Here is a 14991-nt window from a genome sequence, read left to right as displayed (position 1 = left end):
GAGGATAAAACGGGCAGGAGAACCATGTACGCTGCCTCGAGCGCCCTGTGGGGAGGGGGAACAAATAAAAGTGATACAAAGAAAAAGGTACCAAATTAAGAAAGCTTTTGGTTGAAAAGGTACCTTTTTCTGTCACTGCCTGACATCTTAGTGCTCTCCCGATTGTTCATTTTTGCATTCTCTGCAGACGGCGATCCCTTCAACGGAGTCGTCTTCTCCACCTCTGGTGCAGGTAGTGGTGAGCTAGATGGACCAAGTTCCTAATTAAATTCATGGTTTAGTAGTTGGATGGCACCCGGTATTTGAATGAGCATGAGCAGGACATGCTTAATACAATAATGTAACATGTGAAAATATTTAAATACTCCAGGATGTTGAATCTTCCGTCGCCCCGTAATTGTGCAATGGGCTTAGTTGTCACGTTGCAACAACTCATTGACTTTTTAATAAGAGTTTCATTAGTGTTTAGCATATTATGTGAGCGTGTTTTTTTGCTTTCTCTAGTTTAATTGTAGAGGTTGATTAAAATCAGAAAAAAATATGTGCCTGGACCTTATTTCCAGAGAAAACAGTTATTTTGTACATGACCTGTCCTTGAGGAAAATTTACTAGTGGCAGTGCAGTTCTATTCAGAAACACTGATCTAAATGGGGCATACTCTCAGGCAAGCGTGTGTTATTACAGCTAGAAAGTGCAGTTCTAAATAAATTTATTTAGCACCTTTATACCCCATCCCTTAGCCAAAAATGCTCTCAGAGCCGCTTACCAAAGCCTGTGAGTAAACTAGCCCTATCAGCAGGCGGCTTACACTAAAAACAAAACAAAATGCGGGTGGAAATGAAAGTGGAGGCACAAATTCTTAAAATTGCAAGTAGACATGCATAGCACTGCGCTGTGAACCAGCAACCTTGCAATAGATATAGATATCTGGCAGGGTCTTACAACGGTGTTCAAGGAGACAGCTACTGTACTGACCTCAGCTTTTTAAAAGTAGCTATTGTTTGAACTATATACATTGCAAATTTTGCATCTTAATTTGCAAACTGGGATTTTTGTGAAAGATAAAATCCGCCCTCCCGCAGCTGCCTTTTTCCCCCTTTCTGCTTTGCAGTCAACCAGAAATGCAACTCAAGTCAGCTGGTTGCTGCGTTGCCACCCTTTAAGGCCGCCCTGCTGACGTAGCGCCGCCGCCGCTGCTGCAGGGTTCCGGATGGGAGAGGCATTATGGACGTGCAAGTAGCTCCGCTGAGATCCTGGGACGATTTCATTCCGGGCCACGACCGCTTCGCCTTGCCGGATTTCAAAGACATTTCCAAATGGAACAACAGGGTGGTCAGCAATTTGCTCTATTACCAGACCAACTACCTGGTAGTGGCGGCTACCGTGATCTCCATAGTGGGGTAAGCGCGGGCGCGTTCCGCTGCAAAGATGGAGCGGGGACGCACACCTTTCCTGACCCTGACGCAGGCAACTCTAGCAGAGCAATAGAGCATTTTAGCTTCCGTTCTCCCTTTCTCTTCTGAGGGTAGCAAACTACCGCTTGCAAGCTGCGGCCCTGTACATACTAATTGAATAAATTCCCATGGAACTTAATGGGGCTTACTTCTGAGAAGAGGTATATGGGTTTGTGTTGGGCCTCCTTGTTTGCTTTTCATCGCATTCGTATTTGTGGAGAAGCTTCTAAATAACATACGTTACCGGATGCGCATTGCTTCGCTCTCTGGTTTTAAGATGGAGGTAGCTGAGCTGTGAGCAAGACGGTAGCAAATCCGCTGTATGTATCGCAAAATGCCCTGCATAGAGCAATCCTGCATTAAAGTGCTGTTTTAGCCCTACAGGGCAGGTGCTTTCTTCAGTGCCGTTGGCTAACTGTAACTTCCTGAGTTGATTTCCTTTCTCTCCTTCAAAATGTAGCTGTAGGCGTCTTCCCTGTTGAATGTACCTTTTCAAAAGTGAAACCTACACTTCTATTAGATTTGGATCATGAAATCACCAGGGCTAATTCATTAAGACTGTGTTTATGCAGGAAGAAATATTGGTGTTTCTGTGCCACCCCTCTGCCGTGCCTTGAATACAATTATAACATTGTTATATTCTGGAAGTCAGTGCTATGTGTATATGACCCATTGTTTGTGGGAAATTGGTATTTTGCAACTATTCTTGTTAACCCTGTTGAGAAATGCACTTTTATTTTTATTTTATTTTTGCTTCTTTGGGGGTGAATTGGGTTAAATGTGAAGTACTTTTCAACCTAGTTCTGGTTCTTTCACTTTTTAAAGAAATAAAAGAAATGGTGCTCTTTCATTGTTCCCACCTATCCCCATAGTATTATAAACCTACTGAAGAAATCCTCAGATACTCTCCTAGTCCTTATATTCCCCATGCCTATCATTCATTTTGGCCCAACTAAAATCTTCCCTTCTTTGAGACAGTTTTTGGAAAACCTTGATAAGTCTTGGTGCTTGCTCTCCTATATGGAGAGAGATAATGTATTTCAGGCCTAAACTGATGGGCGTTGGTATTCAAAACTAACTGCAATTTCTTTACATGAGTCATGCTTGCTGGATTGTGCCACATGGCATTTCATCCTTAGAAACTAGTTTGTTCCTGGCTTCTTTGGAGGACTTGAATGGAAAGAGAAGACTTCCCATGTTTCCAAACGATTAATGTGGCCTTGTCATTTTGAACTAGTCATGAGTCTGCCCCTCACTCACATGACAGGTTCTGAAATGTTGGTTGAAAATTTGGCAGTCTAGTGACTCATCCATTTGGCCTCTGCTGCACTCATGAGAGCTAGAAGCTTCTGTTAAATGATTTATGTGTTAGAAAGCAAAAACATAGCTGAGTGATTCTTGCTTCCCTTACTCATTGTCCTCAGAGTCTGATTAAGTGAGTCAGATTTTCACTGACCAGGGTTTTTTATTCCTGTCATGGTAAAGGTGAAATAAATGATATCTTCAATCTGCAGAAGCTGTAGAATGCGAAAACTGAGATTAGGCTCACTTGCTTTCTCTTAAGTCTATTATCATTAATAGTCTAAATTAGAGTCTAAATGTTTAACATTTCCCCTTGCTAGAAAAGCTCTCTGAGGAGTAACATGTTTTGGACTACATTCACCCCACCAGCAGGGCCTGTAGTTGGGGATGATGGGAGTTGTAGTACAGGCTGCTTTAGAGCATCACTGAGATTTTACGGCTACAAGTGTGTGTGTTTAAAAAAACCACGAAGGAATTCTTTATATGATACTCAAAACACTTTTTTTGAAGAGAACATGCGAATATAAGAAAATATAAGAAAAATCTGAGCAAAACCACACAGGAAATCCTTCTTCAGTCTCCTTTGAATCCTGAAACATGAAAGAACAGAAAAAGCAAACTGTCTGCCATTTTGGCTTGGTGTTAGATTTAGGCTGCACTCATCAACCTTTGTTAGTTACACTTGCAAATCCTTTTACAGACTGGGTCTTTTTCTTCATGCTAAAAGTGAGAAAAGGCATATAATTGTTCCTTGATGCTTCCAACAGATAGTCAGAAACAAACGGGACTTTCCTTTATTCCCTAGAGGTGGATATTGTGTTTTTTAGAGAAAGACCCTATAGCAGGCATAGGCAAACTCGGCCTTCCAGATGTTTTGAGACTGCAATTCACATCATCCCTGACCACTGGTCCTGTTAGCTAGGGATGATGGGAGTTGTAGTCCCAAAACATCTGGAGGGCCAAGTTTGCCTATGCCTACCCTATAGAATGGAAGGAAGTAATTCTGCTTGGAAGCTAATTGGCATGGCCAAATGTTTGGAACATGGCATTGAGCACAGGGCTTATTTAACTGATTATGGCCTCTTGATGCAGGTTTAAGGGCTCTCATCCATTCCATTTTCATTTGATGGCTTTCTGTACATAATGAAAAACATTTCCTTCCATGATGAAAATAATTTATATAAATATTTGTATTCTGCTATATATCTCAATAAATCTAGGCAACCTCACACCTGTACTAATTACCTGTGGTAATTGGGAATAGGTGGAGAAGGGGCCATGTCCAGTGTGTCTGCTTAGTGGAGAACAAGAAAAAAAGATTTCCCCTTCAAAATATTATCCAAAACATATTTGCTTGGAAGATTGTTCCATTCAGATTTACTTAAAAGCTTAAAAAAAAACCTAGTTGCAAGCTGCTCCAAGTCACTTATTAATAATCCGATGCAAGGTTCATGGAGTAATACAGAGCACCATTTATTTTACCATTGCTGAGCTTGCATCTTAATTTATATGGTTGCATGCTTTAAGGCTTTTCCATAGTTGAATCTTTCTGGCTCTCCTTTTCATGTTTGTTTGTTTGTTGCTAGCTGTATGCACTGCAAGATCTTTCAGGGAGTGAAGAAGAGCCACCTGTGGTGTTGGCAACTAATTTTCATTTTATACAGCATAGACAATCCTGTGCCTTAACTGTAACTTCATTAGCCTCATTTGTTGTTTCTTGAACATATGTCATCTCCAACTCAGTATTCTCTTCCAACTCTCCTTCTCTTCAAATACTCTTATCAGTTTACACCATGTTATCATCTGCCCTGTTGAACAGGCATGTAGCCTTGGCTTTGTTTCGTCTCCTTCTTTGTCCTCTGTGTTCAGTCTGTTGCCAAGTTGTGTTCCTTTCTCAGCCTTCTGTAGCCAAAATAAATCTCCTCTTGTTCTTATCACATGGTGTCTCTTCTAATCTGTGCATTGACTTTATATCTGCTCCTGGATCCGTTGCAGGCTTCTTCCCTCCTCTTCAAAGCCCTTACCGTCTTGTCTCCCCTCTTACATTCTTCCTTTGACCTTCACTCCACCACTTCCATCCAGCTGAGGGTATCCTGCTCCCTCAAATTACTCTACCCTTGCAGCACCTTATGCTTGGAACTGCCTCCCCAAACACCTGTGTGATGCTACTTACATCTCTTCCTTCAAATCTCTCCTCAAAATTCACTTTTTCCATGACGTCTTAAGCCTGGTGAACATTTAACTCAGGCCAGCCAGTGAGGAACATTTACAGTTCAACTAATTAAGTTATGAGGTTTATCAGATATTTCTGTCCTCAACATCACCATTTAGTAAGCCTGGAGCGTACTTAAAATTGGTACTTAAAGCTAAGCATTGTCTGTTATAGTATGCAGCTGAAAGAAGGGCAGTGAAGAATAAAACTCCAGTTGGATGCTGTGGCAAGTCTCGTTTTTGCTTAGAGTTTTTTCTATAGCTTAAGTAGCCATGTTTCAAGCACTGCCTCTCTTACAGATCCTGTCTTACTTATAGTACATTCATAGTTTTGCAGTGCCCTTCATTATCAGGTTTGTTTTAAATTATCACATTCAGTTGAGCCCCCACCAACAATGGTCATGTGCAAAGAAGCACATTATATTTAGCCTGACACAAGCAGGTGGCTGAATTAGATTTTGTATGGCATATCTTTAGTCTACTGTTCTTGGTTTTTCTTTCCCCCCTCTGTCCCCTACACCACCACCCCCGGTCACCTATGTCCATTTCAATTTCATCACTGAACTTTTAACTGGCACTCTCAACAGCCAGCCATTGGCAATGTGCTATGCTTCTTTGTGCCCTTCCAACAAAGTAGGAGTATTTTTTTATCTGTCTGCAAAAAGGCAATTCTTTCCAAACTTAACATAGCCTTTCCTATAGTACTGCTGCAGAAACAAAACTTTAAAAAAAACATAGTGATATGGAAGATCTATTAATTTTATCTCTTTCAGTCAAGGTTTTTTCCTAATTCAGGAGGCAACTTGCCTTACTTTCTGGTCCCAGAACATGGAATCCTGTGCTCCTATCATTTCCCTGAATGAATCTTCCCAGCTTCTTAAAACCAAGTATTTCAGGCATTGGTGTCAAGTTGTTGGAGAATACAAGCTTGCTAACACACTGGGAGTCTGTTACTTGGAAGTTCCTACAAGAGCAAGGATCTGATAATCAGGCATGCAGTACTCAGTGCTTACCTGGTGGTGATAGATAAGATGAAATTTTATTACTAAATCTATTCCATTACAGCTTTGCATTTGTTTGGTGGCTTCTCTAATTGTTCTTACCGACATCTCCGAAGACTGCATTGGAAGCTTCCAGCTTCTGGGATTGTCCTTAATCCCAGCACCTGCAGCATTGCTTAGTCTGCCCATTTGAGTTAATGCAATGACTTCCTGCTTGCAGTTCACCCAACCAAGACACACTTGAGTATGAAATAAGATTTCCACAGACTGTTCCACTTCTGCTGCAGATGGTTGGAAAGCAAATCTTCCAAATGGAAGCATGTTCTGTTGGCTTGGTTGTATAGTGGAGTATATTATTTGTTTGCCTGTAGATCACTTCTTTATTTTTCGCCCCACCTGCTTTCTTCTGGGTGCAACTTCTTTCCAGCAGGCAAAGGTTGTTTCCTGTAGCTCTCAATGAGACCTTAAGGCATCCATTTAGTGGTCTATTTATATTGAGTGCTTTACACTTCCTGGTTATTCCTGCCACCACTACAAAACCTATTCCTTGGCAATAAGAACTAATCACCTTCTCCCCAAGTTTGTTTTTGTAGGTTGTCTGAGTAACACCAACCTCAAATAACCACCGTGCTACCATGCTACAAGATGTCTTGCACATATACTGGTGGTGTCTGATACGTTCAATAAATCTCTCTAACGAGGGCTATATTTAGAGTGTATCCTATAACTAACCTAGCTCCTGATACCACCTGTGGCATTTAATGACTCCCACTTGGAGGACTTCAGAGCACACTTCAGACATGATGGATTACTTGTCTTATCACCTTAGCTAAGATGGTATCAGCATTGACCGCCTGCTGTTAGAGAAGAACTTTCTAGGGTGTTACCTTGTATTCAGAATTATTCCAAATATATAATATGTGCACTTCTCTTAGTCAGCAGCTGGCTGTTATTCTTGTCCAATGAAGGCCACATACGGTAATTGTTTATTCAATAGAAATAAATTTGGAGGCGGCAGAACAGATTCTGAAGTAACATACAATGTTTGCAGGATGAAGCTTTTGAAGGGACTCTCTACACCAGGTATCCCCAAACTGCGGCCCTCCAGATGTTTTGGCCTACAACTCCCATGATCCCTAGCTAACAGGACCAGTGGTTGGGGAAGATGGGGATTGTAGTCCAAAACATCTGGAGGGCCGAAGTTTGGGGGTGCCTGCTCTACACTCATGCATGTTGTGCTTGAAATGCTCGGCCAGAGAATTTGCCTTGGGACATTTGCATAAGCAGGATGCAGCAGCAGCTAAGGGAAAATGCACAAAGTTCTCAGTCTTTCTAATCTCAGACTATCCTATGAAATGAGATTGCAGATGGTAACCTAGATATACATCTGTTCAACAGGCTCAACCACAGTGGAAGAGAGAAAGTGATAGCTCCTGCTTTCTGCTTTGGGTCTTGGGGAGCAGTGTGTTGGAGGTCTTAGGTCTTAGCTTGTCTCCTTTAAAGCTTGTAAAGATGGGGAAATTAGCTGGACTATGGTTTGAGTTTAGGATGTAGGCAGGCATAAATGTTGGGGCTCAACAGTTTAATAAGGCAGTATATGGTGCCATCAGATGCTGCTGGTCTGCAACTTCCATGACCCCTGTCACTGTCCTTGCTGGATGGGGATGATGGGAGTTGTAAGGTAAAGGTAAAGGTTAGGGTTAACTCAGTTAACTCACTGGCGAGATGAGCGCCGCAACCCCAGAGTCGGACACGACTGGACCTGATGGTCAGGGGCCCCTTTACCCTTTACCTTTGACCCAGGTGGCGCTGTGGGTTAATGCACAGAGTCTAGGGCTTGCTGATCAGAAGGTCGGCGGTTCGAATCCCTGCAACGGGGTGAGCTCCCGTTGCTCGGTCCCAGCTCCTGCCAACCTAGCAGTTTGAAAGCACATCAAAGTGCAAGTAGATAAATAGGGACCGCTCCGGCGGGAAGGTAAACGGCGTTTCCGTGTGCTGCTCTGGTTCGCCAGAAGCAGCTTTGTCATGCTGGTCACGTGACCCGGAAGCTGTCTGCGGACAAACTCCGGCTCCCTCGGCCTATAGAGCGATGCGCCGCAACCCCAGAGTCGGACACGACTGGACCTGATGGTCAGGGGCCCCTTTACCTTTTTACCCCTGACCGTTAGGTCAAGTCGCGGATGACTCTGGGGTTGCGGCACTCATCTTGCTCTATAGGCCGAGGGAGCTGGCGTTTGTCCACAGACAGCTTCTGGGTCATGTGGCCAGCATGACTAAGCCACTTCTGGTGAACCAGAGCAGCTCACGGAAACGCCGTTTACCTTCCCACCAGAGTGGTACCTATTTATCTACTTGCACTTTGACGTGCTTTTGAACTGCAAGGTTGGCAGGAGCTGGGACTGAGCAACGGGAGCTCACTCCGTCGCGGGGATTCGAACCGCCAACCTTCTGATCAGCAAGCCCTAGGCTCTGTGGTTTAGACACAGACCGTGTCCCTTAGGGATGGGAGTTGTAGTTCAACACAATCTGGAGGGACCGTGTTAGCTGCCCTTCATGTAGACAGTGAAGGTTGGTTTTATGATTTAATGACTGATGTGCCATCTTGTTCTCATCACTATGGCAAACCTCTTACCCCTTTTAACTGTGTTCCACTGCCAGTTGTCCTCTCAGTGCTTTGCAATTTGATGCAGATACAGAAGCAAACAAGCTATTGCACTAGGCTATAAACTTCTGAACCACTGCTTTTGACAGTTTTAAACAAGCTTCCTCAAGTTACAGATTAAAGGCCTAAAATATGTCTTGATAAAGATTCTAGTAGACATAGAGACTAACACTTCCAGTTACCAGTTTTTCTCACCTTGTCTGCTTTTTGACCTGTTAACCTCTCACTTCTAGGAGACAGTATTCATGGCTATTAACAACAATTTCCATTGGGTTGAATCCAGACGCATTCATGCTTGAGTAAAACCTATGAAATCAACAAGACATAACTTAGGTCCCATTGATTTCCCTGGTTCTACTCTGTGCACGACTGGATCCGGATCTAACCTAAAGCCTGTAGCCAAAAAAAGTGAAGCTCAGTTAACAATGCTTTATTTTGATCCAAATGGCACATTGAGTTCTGCAGCAGAACCTGACATTTATAGTTGCAGAACCAGCTAGGTAACAAAGATATAACAAATCTTGCACGCTTGCCTTTTTAGGGAATCCGCTTTACCTTTCCTTGTGTTTAATTTCACCTGTAGTTGGGTTTTCAACAGCTTTCAGCCAACTCAATTTACTTTGAAAACTGGAACTTTTGAGTATTGGTTCATTGCAAAGAGATTTTTAGCAGCATAGAATAAAATTATTTGAGTGTTTTTTGCCACATATACTAGTAAGGGTGCTAGAGAAGGCAGGCAGTTGATTGATGTTAAACACTTCCCCCAAACAATTTTGAATTAGTCTGAAATATGATGGCTTGCCTGCCCTATGTATTGCAGCAAGGACTTCAAATCACTTGCCTACAACTACAATAGTTCACGTTTTAAGTTGGGAACCTGGTCCACAATCAGTTTAGGCTGTACTACACAGCTCTTGAGGCCCAGTGGAAGCTTGACACACACATGCACATGGGGAGCTGCCTTACACTGAGTCAGATCACTGATCCATCTAGCTCAGTACAGTATTGTCCACACAGACTGACAGGAGCTCTCCAGAGGTTTAGACAGAAATATTTACCAGTCTTACCTAGAGATTGAACCTGGGACCTCGTGCATGCAAAATAGATGTTCTACCACTTAACTAACTGCTGTAGGAATCAATTCTGTTACCAAGTGCAATGTGTATAACTTTTATTTTTATTTCATACTTCTATAAAAATAGGCTGTCTCTCAAAAATCTAGTACAAAACCCAATTGCAGTAAGACGGCCAATATGATGTCCGCCTTGAGTTACTGTTCACTTTTTCCAGGCAGAACGTTCAGAAAGTTTTGCTCTAAATATAGCTTGTGGCTGACCAGAAATGACTCAGACGCTGCAAACAGCAAGCAGACCCGGCCTGTTTTTAGTACGCCATGCGTGAGTTCCTATGAGCAGCAGGAGCAGGTGGGCAACCCAACCTGAAGCTCTGATGAAAGGAAGATAGGTCTCCTGCTCTTTAACAGCAGTTGTATCATCTCCATTTTATTTAACTGGCAAAGATGGTAAAACTAGCGCACATTAATTGTGTGTCGATAGACATGAATTAAACTATAGATGTACTTCCCAAGGCAGTGCTATGCAACATGGTATTGAGGAGGCCAACAAGGACCCATTCACAAATCAGGCTTGGGCCAGGACTGGTTTCTTCACCCATTTGAGTTTATCCATGGTCGTGCAATGTACAGATGACCGACAGTGAGCCCACGGCTCTGTGTGGCTTAGTTTTGCCTCTGTGATGGGTGTTGTGCTTGTGGCAAGCATGTGAGTGAGGAGGGTGGCCCATCCACTGGTTTTTACCAGACCGGTATACTAAACGCAGTGGGCTGAAATCTAGCATGTGTAAAAGTTCTGGGTTATATGTAAAGCAGTGTGTTTTGTGGGTTGTAGGCAAATGTGTTCTGCTCACACAGCAGAACCGACTTCCCCATACCCCCACCCACCCACATCTGTTCCAGAAAGGGTTGGGGGAAATTCATTGGATTCAGCCCCGGGTCACAGACCTGCATGGTGGTTGTTTGTCCAGTTCAGCTTTTTCAACTGTGATAACTTTGGGTGTCCTCTTACCCTCCCGCACTTTCTTTGCATCCCGCTTGATTTTATTTTGTTGGCATCTGCCAAGCTGTTAGTTTGAAATTATTTGAATTGTACCATTCAGGTCTGTGTGTTCTCTGCACTTCGTCTTGACCCTTGGTGGTTTGTCTGACTTCTTGTGACGGGTGAGGCAAGGAGGGATCTATGTCATTGAGACCACCCCACCAGACAAGTGCACCACCACCCACCTATCTGGAGTTCATGTCTTGTAAGAGAATAAAGCCAGGTTGGGGCTGGCACTGATGTCATAGAATACAATGTTTATGCTGCGGTGGGTGGAAAGGTAAAGGCGATGTTTGTTTTTAAGCTATGTCTCTATTACAGAGGACATATTTATTTTTTACTAGCAAGTCTGTCCTGGTGGGGTAGATGAGACTGGATTCTTGTCTCTTTCTTGCAATAATCTCTTGATGCTGACCCACACAGGGCAGTCTCAAGCAGGTCGGGCGCCCTGGCGCTGAGGCATGGAGATTGCTCTGGTGCCCTCACAGTGTGCAGCATGGCTTCTGCGCGGCGCCCCACACCACCGGGACTATACCTAGAGCCGGCCCTGGACCCACATCTGTCTGCTTCGCATGCAGTATTTAGTCCCTGAGTTCTCTTCCCAGATTCCTGCCAGTTAAGGAGAGTTTGTGTCAGAGGCACAGCTTCCTATCACTCCAGCAGTTTTCCCAAATGCAGCGCTCCCTCCCCCTGCATAGAAGTGAATGGAAACTCCTTATTGGGATGCCATTAGGATGGAGACTACCCGGTATTTCTGCTTCCGCCCCTGTTAAGTGCCGCCTTTGAGAAGGAAGTATCTTGAGATGAGCATCCAGCCATAACTGCTTGGTGTGGTCTTGAAGGCATGTGATGCAACACCTTCCCTGAAGCTAAGCAGGCAGTCCAAAATCCTAGGTATATCCTCTTGAGCTCCCTGGAGGAAAGGCAGGGTATAAGGATCAATAAAATGCATGTTTTTTAAAAGGATAGTTCAATCGCTTTCCCTCGTCTAACCCTTTCACAGGTATATTGGTGCTGCAATTTTACTACAGTACTTTACAAATGAATAATTTAGCCACTGTTAATGGGCCAAACCTGCCCCCTCATTCCTTTTAGACTTGACTCCAGAAACATAGGGTGATTAGTAGATACAGGAAGATGCATGCAAAATGTCTTTATGTTGAAAAAAATGCTTGAGTAACATTTGGAAGACTTTGAGGGCGTTTGTACCTTTTTGTCTCTGCAGATTTCTGAATCCACTGAGCATGATCCTCGGTGCTGCTGTTGTGGTCCTGGTGTTCACAGCATTTGTGTGGGCATCGCACAACAAAGACTTCATTGGCAGGTTTAAGAAGCACTATCCAGCTGCCTTCGTCGTCGCCATCATATTGTTGAGCTACTTTCTGATCTCCTTTTTCGGGGGTGTCATGGTGTTCATGTTCGGAATTACGTTTCCTCTGTTCTGTGAGTGCAAGTCTGCTTGTTTTTGAAGCAGCTTTTCCTTTTGCTGCTTTGTTTTGTTTTGTTATGAACATTAAATGCCAACCTTGGTAGGAATTTTTTTCTCATTAACAATCATAATGAGAAGCCAATACATACCTTTTATTTGTAGAAATATTTCTGAGCTTACTGCCTCAGTCTCGAAGCAATGTACAGCCGTTTAAGCAACATCAATATTAAAATTGCCATACAGCATAAAAATACAGCTGGTAGCCCCAGGCAGTATTAGTAGTAGTAGTAGATGAAGAAGAAGGTGGTGATGATAATAATGATGGTGGTGGTGCTGATGATAAAACCTGCTGGAATGAAGCACCAGCCCAAAAATACATTAAATGTATTTTTAATGAGCACTGGAATATCATTAATATCAATGTTTTCCTAAGTTCAGAGGGGAAGTGGTTCCATAATGAAGGTGCCACCACCAAGAAGACCATGACAGCCTCTCTCAGCAGATCATAGAGATCACACAGGGCAGTAATATAATAAGTGACATTGGTTTTTATTTGCCATTGTACTACGATCAGAAGCTTCCCAGAGTCATTATGGCTGGGCAGTATCGGCAGACAGAATGCGCTCTTGGAGCCGATGGTAATAGAACATGCACCCCATGTAGGTATGAAGTGGACAATATCTGTTGGATATTAATGTGGTGCTTTTTTGCTCCCCCCCCCCCAGTGATGTTTGTCCATGCTTCCTTGAGGCTTCGGAACATCAAGAACAAACTGGAGAACAAGATGGAAGGCATAGGCTTGAAGAAGACTCCCATGGGCATTGTGCTGGACCTTCTTGAACAGCAAGAAGAAGGCATCACCAAACTGGCTGACTACCTGGCTAAAGCGAAGGAGTAAAAAAACACGCATGCGACTTATGGCTCTTTGGGCGCTTGGTTGGGCTTGCCCAGCATCGCTTTTCAGTCTGGGTGTGTAACAATACGCAGACTGTGAAGATGAAGTGTGGCAAAATAAACAACCCCAAGTTATTCAAGGAAACCCTGACCAGGATGGGGAGGTGATAGTAACCCTTCTGTGACATGCTAAGAGATCTGACACACAAATCCAATTGGTGGGTCTTAGCACTATTTGGGGGGGGGGGGAGGGAATTGAAGGAATGCCTTCTTTAAAACTACTTGTCTATGTTAGTGTTTTTCAAAGTATTCAAAGTGCACTAAATGCAAGCAGCCCCTTTCACTCGCCTGTCTGTCCAAGGAGATAAATCCAAAATTAGTATGAATGAGGTCTTTAAAGTCCATTTTACAGTGTTTTGCAGTGAATCTTAATGTGCCTCTTGAGTGGTCTGTGTTCCCAAATGGAGAAGTGGAGAACTCAAATGTAGTCACATAACATGCACAGCTTGTTAGGACAAATCCTTACCTTCGTTCTGCATGAGAATTGCAAGTCTGCATAGATAACATCTAGCAAACAAACATTCCTTCAGTGAACCTATGCAGAATTAAAATATTTGGGGGGCAGGGAGTTGCATAACAACACGAACATGATTTTCTGTGCATGCCACATCCAACATGCTTTTATATAATAGAATTATGTAATTATTTAACTCTGCCCGGCTTGATCTGCTATTAAATAGAAGTATGAGTCCTTTAAGAGCCTTTAGTCAACACTTATAGATATATTTTATAGAACAGATGAACTGGAAAATGGACTCTTAATTTTTGCTGATAATGTATTGTACTGGAACGAAGGGTGGGACTGTCCTGGTTTTATTTCCTATAAGGGGAAAAAAACCAGTTCATGCAACCTTTTACAACATATTTAAAGCACCTTGAATTTTTGCCTGAAAGATGGTTGAAAACTTTATTCTAGTCCAACATTGCATATCACACACCTGTATTTTCTTTCTCCTGTGTATTTATGTGCTGTGATCAGACTTGTTTATTTATGCAGCAGATGTCCACAGAATAATATCTCTCATGTGATTCTTAGGATTGGTGTTAGCATTGTAGTCCTCTGCCCACTCTTCCTTTTATTGAGAGATGTAATGCCTCATTCCATACCTTAATTGTAAAATGATTAGTATTTTGTTGGAAATATGGCTCTATCTATGTATTCTAGGATTTAAGAGAAGTAAATTGGTTTTGATCCATATGTTGTCTCATTTTAATTGCTGAGTGATTCTTTTCAGTGTTTGATTTAGCCAGTGGCTCCATCATTGCCATTTTGATTCAGAAATAGAAGAAAATAGTACACATTCTAATACATATAATTTTACTGATGCTTTCTCAGTGCAAATTGTTTTAAAGGAATTGATCACAAGTGCAAAGCAGACACATTCTTGATTCTCTGTCTTTGACTTGGGCAAGTGTGATGTGTCTGAAATATGTGGTTGAGAGACAAAACTCCCTCTTTTGAATTGGTTCTATTGCCATTTCATGACCGGTGATGCAACATTTTCTGTGGATCTTGCTCTTGGGTTGCTGTTCCCTGTGAAGTGAACACTGCTGAGATGTGCCTGGCCATGGAATTGTTAACATGCACAGAGTTCCGAAGAAGAATGTCTACTCAAAGAAACAGTGTTTGGATGTGCTTTAATGCATGCATAATTGATCTCTGGTAACAGAGGCAGGAATTCGTGCTAGGTGTTGTGAATCCCTTTGTGAATTAATGCACTTCGTAGACTTTTACCATAGTCTTGTCATGGTTGCATAAAAAGATGAGTATCCTTCTCAAACCTCACACTATTTTTCATAAAAAACAGTCATTTTTGTTTTGTTTTGAATTGAGAGTCTTTAATTCCTTCAACCTAGACAGCAT

General features: G+C 42.7%; 1 protein-coding gene across 1 annotated transcript; it reads left to right on the top strand.

Annotated features, from left to right (window-relative positions):
• The first annotated feature begins 1204 nt into the window (after positions 1-1204).
• On the top strand, positions 1205-14325 carry ARL6IP5 (ARF like GTPase 6 interacting protein 5). Its single transcript, XM_035106685.3, has 3 exons — positions 1205-1400; positions 11970-12187; positions 12899-14325. Exons 1-3 carry the CDS (start codon positions 1225-1227, stop codon positions 13069-13071), a joined length of 567 nt encoding a protein of 188 aa, XP_034962576.1. The 5' UTR covers positions 1205-1224; the 3' UTR covers positions 13072-14325.
• The last annotated feature ends 666 nt before the right edge of the window (positions 14326-14991 follow it).

This window comes from Zootoca vivipara, chromosome 2 (assembly GCF_965207765.1).
Source record: "Zootoca vivipara chromosome 2, rZooViv2.hap1.1, whole genome shotgun sequence".
NCBI lineage: Eukaryota > Metazoa > Chordata > Lepidosauria > Squamata > Lacertidae > Zootoca > Zootoca vivipara.
This window is presented reverse-complemented; position numbering and strand designations above follow the sequence as displayed.